This window comes from Echinococcus granulosus, assembly GCF_000524195.1.
Source record: "Echinococcus granulosus chromosome Unknown EG_S00109, whole genome shotgun sequence".
NCBI lineage: Eukaryota > Metazoa > Platyhelminthes > Cestoda > Cyclophyllidea > Taeniidae > Echinococcus > Echinococcus granulosus.
In genome coordinates, this window is record NW_020170489.1 from 1 (window position 1) to 8,443 (window position 8,443).

The following is an 8,443-nucleotide window of genomic DNA, read 5'->3' on the forward strand; positions in this document are numbered from 1 at the left end:
CACTATCGTAGCGATACGATTTTTCCACCGGTTGTTTTACTTCTCGCCCGCCATGACTGGCAACGCCAAAGACAGTAGTTTAAATCACAGGATCAGCTTCCAACGTAGTGTTATTTTGCGATCTTTAGTGGACCGGCGCTTTTGCGCATATCCACTCACCTTCCTCCAGAATGAAATCCCGCTCCTCAGGAGCTACTATATTTCTTCCACATGCTGAAGGAGGAGACAAGGAGAAAGAAGGAGAAATGGGGAGTTTTATCGGTATTTTGGTACCTCATAGATATCAGGCAGGGCTATGGGCAATTGGTGTTGGCTGGCAGTATTTGTTCCTTCATGTAAATTAGATTCTGGGTGGAATCGGAATTTGTCGCGACGAAACCGCGATTACTGGAAATAATGTCAATGTTAGTGAAAAAGCGTGGAAGTCGTTGGGCTGGATGGATGGATGGATGGAAGGATGGCTGGGTAGGTGGATGGGTAAACGATTGTTCAACAAGAGATATGTCCTTTAAATTTTCTTCCAATTTCTGTCAAAATTTTGACCTACCGATAGATTTTTTAATGTTTTCTCATCATTAGATTAAATTTGGATGTTTGTAAGAGCAAATTAGTCCTTTTCCAGGCAATAAACAGCTCTAAAGACAACAGATTTAAATATCTTCTTTTGGGTGGGGGATACTGCCCAATTCCGTTGCTATTAAAATTCTGTGGATGTTTAACTAGAGCAGTCATCGGTCCAATCCTCCAAAATGACAAATTCACTCAGTTTTTACCAAATGACTTCAGTTGTTGGCTTTCAAGCATACCCAGTCAGACCTGATTCCGTAACAGTAGCGGTAGTAGTAGTCAATCAAAAACCAGAAAACAAAGCTGAAGTAATTGTCAAAAGTTGACTACACCTGAAAGGTTACAAAGCCCTCCCTTCCCTTCCAGAGACCAAATTTGCTGTCACTTTTGTGCCACACACTCAGACCGCAGATTGTCATGGATTTGGACTTAATCTCCACGACCTCATTTGCAATAGCGCCTCACACACAGCGAGAAATAGCACCCGCGTCACACAGAAGTGCAACAACGTAGGTGATTTGCGACTCTCTCACCGACTGCGTATTTTGACGTAGTCTATAAAATCACCCTCCTCAAGTTGAAGTCGTAAACAGAAACGCAAGCCTCATGGCCTGTGGGTGTGGCTGTGGTTGTTGTGGTGACAACTGTTGCGGTTTCAATTGTGGATGCGGGTGTTGTGGTCGCTGGTACGTTGTCTGAGCTTGATTTTTCCCTCCTACATCCACATCTATCATAATGATTTTGACACCTTACTGGCCGATTAGTGTGCGTCCACCTGTACGGAGTCAACAATCAGCATGTAGGAGGCGTTTTTTAGGTTTTTCGTTTTAAAGATGGCACTTTCGACACTTCAAAATACACATCTATGCTCTTACTATTTAATTCTGCTGTGTTTATGTCATAATGCCTAGGTCGAATGTCAACCGAATTTGACTAATCTGTCCCTTCGTTAGCCGGCAATTACTAAGTTTCAAACCAAATGTTAAAAAATTCAATTGTTTAATGGTCTTTACTTGTGTCTAAGCTGTTCACAATTGTTATTTCTGTCATTTTTGGACATCATCCTCCTGATTTCACCTGCTTTGTCCATGGTTCGGTAATTTCGGAGCGCTCCCTTCGGTACCGATTTCTCCACTCGAATTGTTTCCCTGTCAACTTTTTCTTGCTTTCGGGAGGGAAATAATTGCTTTGAAAAATCGAATCTCTTTGCCCACTATGGAATGCTTTTTTGTGGATTTTGTGTCTCCACTTTCCACTAAATTTGCTCGGTTTAGGCTAAATTATGTTTATTTGAGAACCGTTAACCTCTAATTTCGGAGTGTCAAAATAGCTTATTGGACAAAAACCGTTAAAAATGAACGGTGTTTTGAAGCTAGATGCATTTGAAAAGCTGCTCAGAACTTAAGAAGAAGGAGACTTTTTCGCCTCGAATCAATTTGTTTCCTTTCACTAGTCACTTCTTCCGCCAATTAATTCTGAGAGTGCATGGCATTAATTAAAAACAATTAAATAAGTTAAATATTTGAGTGATTTTTCTAACTATAGCCTTAGAAACTTTTGCCAGCTTTTAGAAAGAAATTGGTTGTAGAGACATGCCTCGTCACCGAGTAGTGTGTCCTCCAATCCACTCTTTAGGATCCACCACTTGTTATTCCTGGGCTGTTCTAAAATTGTGACTTCTTTTTTTTGCATTTCAGACTTAAAAACGCTTTGACTATGTCTTACTTTATGTCAGCAGATGTGACAAAAAGAGTGATTTGTGCGGAAAATAATTTTTCCATCCTTTCGAGAGAATATTTTTGGATCGGCTGGTTCCAGAGGAAAATTTCCCATTATAAAGAAACTTCTGACCCACGCACTATTAAACGGAAACTGTAAATAAGGTAGCTGGGTTTATATTGATGTAGTGAGGTAATCTTTTCTTTGGCCACTACTGTCACTTTATTTGTTCGGTTGTCATAATATTTGACATCAAGGTGCTTGGGCAATGCTAAATGTCGGGTGAAGATTTTTATCGCCTTCTAAATTGCCCAGAAAGGAGAATAGAAATAAAAAAGATTCACTTTTGCCCTTCATATTTCAACATCAGTTTGATGGCGGTGGTGCCAGCAGGATTTTAATACTTCCATCGATTTTCTGTCGGAGTATTACTTCCTAGGCTCTCAGTGGTATATTTGCGCGTCTTTTTCAGGGGCCGAGGTTGTGGTGGTTGTAATCTGGACAACTACTCCTACGACGTTGGACCCGGTTGGCATGGCTGTGGTTATCAAGGTGGACATCCCTCCTATTGTGGATGTGCAGGCTGCGGACAAGGTGGTCGTGGTGTATTCTGGTGACACGGATTGATTAATTGATTGCTCAATTAGTATCGCAGTTCTTTTGGCGTCAAATATATCTTCCTTTTCCCATCCTCCTCTTGCCCTCTTTCTCACTTGTTCGTTCACTTGTAAAAGATGAATTACCGCCACGGTGACCAATTACAAGCGACTTCAGGAGGCCGATCGATATCCTAATTTTTGTGTCAGTCATCATTATGACAACCATTTCCCAAATAGCATTGCATTAGACTTCTGGTGGGAAGTTCCTCTGCTCTCATCGCTTTTAGTCCAGTGCTAAGGCCTCGTTTTAAATCTCAAGGTGACTGACACTAAAAATAGCTCCAAAAGCACGCCCATTCAATAGTCTCGTAAACAAGGCAGTGATTAAGGTGAATAAAGCATCACCTCAAGGTTGCGTACTCGTGGACGGGTAGGCAACCAATGGGCGGCGGGCAAACTGCAGTCAGAAAGGTAGCAGCGCCTCCTTGCCGGCCGGCAAATCGCCGTCCACCGAATTGCAGGCCTGGACTTTGTCTTTTCTGGCCTAGATATTGGATAAGCCTCGTCCCAACTTTGCACAGAAAGCTATTTTGCATTTTAAGAAACAATCTCACTTTCCATGGCAGCGCAAAATTTGACAAAGTCCTAAAGCAACGGTTTTAGAGGGCTAGAGAGTATCGGTGTTGCAACATCCTACAGAATTCGGAGGTGAAAAAGGCTTCGCATTCACCCTCACAACCGGGAAGTGGTAAAAAGCATATTGCAAGAAAGTAAATTAAAGGATGCGTGGAGGATGCTTTGAGCTAGTATGGCGTTCATTTTCGGCGGAGGAAGGGGTTCCAGAAGCTGCTCCCATCACCCACGTTAACGACAACAATGGAATTCGTTAATTTCCACTCCTCTGTCAGAGTTTGCTAGAAAATCAGAGAATGTAACGTGTTTTTCGATTCGACACAAGATGATCATTTTATGGTCTTCTCGCACACCCAATAGGCATATTTCCCCTCTCCCTCTCTTTCTCGCTTTCTCTTTCCCTTCCTCTTACCCTCTCGCAAAACGAATTTTATTAAGTGGATTAGCACGAGCCCCAGGGTTTTAAAACACCAGTCTTGCCAGCTGACTCATCAGGCAGCTAGCAGCTCTGCCTTCCAGAATTGGGGACACAAAGAGCTCTGTCTCATCACGTATGCAATTTCCGCCTGTTCCGTCTTCGAGACGAAGCAGGCAAGAAGAGGGGTGTAAAAAACCTCGACCTCACTACTCAACACTGCTGTAATGGCGCAGAGGAGTTGAACCAATATGGCACAGCAGACGAATTAATCACGTCTTTATAGAATTAAGAAAACTGGATTCATTGAAGAATTTTAAGTGGGTCTCTAGTTGTGGAATACCCTTGAGAATGTAAAAACTGGTAATGAAGGCTAAGGAAGCGAGCAGCTGTAAATTAAACCACTCAAAACCGGGTTGTTGAAGCACTGGCATAAAACTCGGACTCTTCGTTTGAGGCTAATTAACCTCTTGCAAAAAGACATGGGGTCGGAGTTATTTTATTGCATTTCTGTCGATGCAATAAAATTCACACTTTTAACATGATGACTTTTTAATTTCCAACCATTAATTCATGAGTTGGGGGGGTGTTTGGGTTTTCTGTGTTTGCCATCTTTCATACGTGGGAATTGCGTCCGAGGTGAGAGATTTGAGCTCCGCGTAGAGATTTAAACGAGTTTTTGGCAATGCTGCTTTTCCCATATGAGCTGGCCTCATAACACGAAGTAAGATTCAATTAATTTTTTTACCCCACCGTTTTCATCGATTTTATCGATTTGCTCAGCAATCTACCACCATGCTATTGCATTCTGTCAATTTGCAGTGCAATTAAAGTCGATAAAATCAGTGTAAACGGTGGAGTGGAAAATCGATTGAGTTCTACTGTTAAGTCAGCCCATATGGGAATAGCAAGTGCGCACTGAAGAGAAATAAAGTTTTTAAATGCTAATTAAGAGATAAATACCAAGTTTCTTTCTAAAATTTTATGTCCCTCTTAGCCTTCAAAGTATGTCTGATACAAAATAGAAAAGATCTGATATTTTCATCAATGACAATAATAGTATTTATTTGTTTTAAAAGGAATTTGTTATTCTAGCGTTTTGTCGGCTTGTTGTGGAACATTAAAAAAACAAAAAAATGGAAATAATAATGACTAGATAGTCAATTTATTTGCTCGTCCCACTATTTACACACACCTTAAGTCGATTTCAAGCTCGCCACGAAGCGACTAAAAGACAGCTAAATTTAGTCGATAAATTGCGTCGAATTTTTGTTATTGGCTAAGTTGGATGTGACAACGAATGCCGTAAAGAGAAATAAAACTTTTCAGTAAAACCTAAAAAATAAATGGCAAATGTCTCTCTGAAATTGACACCTATTTGAAAAGGCTTTTTGTAAATATTTATTTCAAAAAGAAATTATTTGCTTCAGAACTTTCGTTTATTATACGATATGGAAAGTTCAAAGGGTACAGGAAATAAAAATTCGAGGAATTGGCGTAAGTAAAATATTGCCTGGATGGTCAAGGCGATAAGTGTCGGAAGCATTAAAATTGTAAATGTCTGGAACGCATACCAATCCGTGTCGGACTAGCTAAATACATTCTGAGCAAAACTTTTGTATGTCATTAGGGCAAATGAGGATTATTAAAAATTAAAGGAGATAATAGACGACATTTTTATATAAGAAGCAAAGAAAAAGGAAGGTAGGTTCAGTGCTGCAGGACACACAAAAAGTAGAGAAAATGGCAAATGGATCCGTGTACGCTTTCAGACAGCCGTTTGCTTCCGTATAATAACACAAAATTATCCTCATTTATCCAACCCCATCGTTGTAATCGAAACCGGCTCAGCGATTAGGCGAAGGAAGAAAGAATTGTGGATCTAAAATTATCCTCACTTTCTTTGCATTGATGTTGTATAACGCAAAATCATCTCCTGATTTAAATGAGTGGCATTGATTTTTATGCGCACTTAACGACGCGGACACTCCTATTTATGAGGATTTTACCACCTTCGGCTTAGTGTAATACCCTTCTGGACCATTTGCACCTTAGCAACAAGTTAGTCGCCTACGCTGGTGCACGATTTCCCGATTTTGCCTGGCACTGCTAAGGTAGCATACTTTAGCCGTATTTGAGTAATATGTTCTTAACAAAATAAATTTGTTGGCACTATGGGAGTTTTTTAAATGAATTCACAAATAATTTGCTTAAGTCGCTCCATTTTTAAAATTGTTCTGTCGCGAAGCTGGTGCAACAATGCAAATCCCGTGAAGAGCCAGTGTGGGTGTGATTAACTAATGATTGCACAAACAAACAAATGAATGTCGCATACTTTAGTCGTTGACACATCAGACCTCCGCGCCCACGGCGGAAGTCAAGGTTCGCCATCATATATCACCCATAAGTCACGTGAGCATCTACTGCACCCCTATGAACCGAATCGTGTGTCCCATACTGTCCCTGAACATCTAGAGTGTCTAGGTGACTTCAAGGAATAATTTACTGCGGCTGAAAGAAACCCCATCTACCAGTCTGGCCATTAGTTGTGTAAATGGTCAAACTACTGTAAAAAAAATGTCTTTTTCCCATACAAGGGCTTGTAAAAATGCATTAAAATGGATGTGCGAAAAGCTGGGGGAGGGGCGTGGGGAGGGATCGCATGAATGCGACACGCAATCTTGCAGCTGAAATATGCGTCCACTCAATTTTTTCATTATTTGTCCTCATCTATCCCACCACCCAATCTATCTACTCACCTACGTATTCTACCCTTCACTCCATTCGTAATCTGCCCATCCATCCATCTATCAATTGCATGGATCGGGATAGAGCAATTGAGCAGTTTTCATTTGAAAGAATGCAAACAATTTACTTTTTATTTTTGCCTGACTGTGAAAGCCCTCTACCTAATGCATTAGTAACTGCCACTACGGGTAGACGATTCCGTCTAGGCTTTTTAAATTAATCCCATTCAAAGTCACCAAAAGCGTCCATTTGACATCCTTGGAGCGTAATACCTCACCCATCAAACAAATTGGAAGTTCTCTAAACATCTATCGGGCTTACATTACCCCCCTTGTTCTTAAGGGTAATAACAAAGCCCTCCATTTGAAACCATCACAAAGTCTCTCCAGTTTAACCTCCGAATATGCGAGTTGACATGGGTGAAACTAATTAATTAATGTATTCTCGGTTTGTGTTTGGGCCACTTAGAGCTCCGCCTAGTGGCGTCGTCTCCGGGTCATGTCAGTAGCTTCCAAGCCCTTCTGTACGTCGGCAATACATATTATGCCCCAGTGTCATTCCTCCTTTCTTCTTCAGGGAAGTCTTGGGGAGCTAAAGCTCAACCAAACTCACCTTTAGTCGTCGGCACTAATTTGTGCTTGAAGCTCGGTGAGGGCATTAGAAGCCTCCAATTCTGCGAAGGCAGTCGATTTTCGCTTTTTTCTTAGTTAAGCAAACCTAAAGGCCTGGAAAGGAGTCTCTCAATCATTGAAAACTTGGAAGTTCTTGAAACCCTTCTTGGGTCATTTAAGACCGCGTTAAAGGCGGTTTTTTGAATAGGCGCTGCTGAATTTAGCCGTAGTAGTAAAGCACGCCCCTTAAAACAATCACAACGCCGAAACAGTTTAATCTCCAAAGAATGCGTTTTTGCAACGCAGACTTTCGTTAGTAGGGAAAAGTCTGATTAGCTTTCCATTGAGGACCGACTCTCTTAAAAGTTGACAATAAAAAGTCCAATCAAATCACGTTTTGACAAGAGAGGATTCTTTTACAATGGGATGCTTGATATTTTTTTAGCTTTGTGGAAGAATGGGTGAGGTAAGGTGGATAAAATAATTTCATTTCCGTTAGTATTGTTCATGGCGACGGTAAAACAGCCTGACGTTCTTGTTATTTTGGAATGATTTCGCCTTTCAAAATTAGGTAATTGTGCATCGAAAGTTATATAGGATGTCCCAAAACTTATCCATCGCACCATCAGGGCAAATTAAAGGTGATGCCGAAAAATCTGCTGCGGTTCCTTGTTGTCACCCTCGTAGGAGACCGCAGCTTAGATCTACATGGACATTAGGCATAAAAGAAAATCAGGTGTGTTGGGATTGAGTGAGAGGATTATCCTCTGGTGGCAAGATTTAACTATCAACAACATTTAACTAGTTGAAATAAATCGACAAAGGATAGGTACCTGGAAACGTAAATGGATTCCCCTTCCTGCATGGATTGAAGAAGAGAGCATCAAAAGCTCTGGGGTCTCTTTGAGACCTGTTTACTCGCACTGGTGTCAAAAACTTTATCTGACCGACCATTCAATCATGAAAGACATGACTGGAAGGCAAGGAGACGGAGGATAGTAAGTTAAAAGCCACTTGTGTACCCAATACAGTAGAGAGAAGACGTTTAGCTAGATGGAGTAATACAATCTACGTGTTTTAGCGACTGCTAAAATAAAGATTAAACTTTTCAACAATTATGAGAGGTAGCAGGAATTTTTGCCACGCAGGTT

At 41.0% G+C, this 8,443-nt stretch overlaps 1 protein-coding gene across 1 annotated transcript; it reads left to right on the top strand. All coding sequences in view use genetic code 11, as the record gives it.

Annotated features, from left to right (window-relative positions):
* Window positions 1–210: 210 nt before the first annotated feature.
* On the top strand, window positions 211–2,913 carry EGR_08516 (hypothetical protein; the record flags this gene model as incomplete). Its single annotated transcript, XM_024497765.1, has 5 exons — window positions 211–261; window positions 345–465; window positions 934–1,080; window positions 1,161–1,253; window positions 2,759–2,913. 5 exons carry the CDS (start codon window positions 211–213, stop codon window positions 2,911–2,913), a joined length of 567 nt encoding a protein of 188 aa, XP_024347801.1.
* Window positions 2,914–8,443: the final 5,530 nt, after the last annotated feature.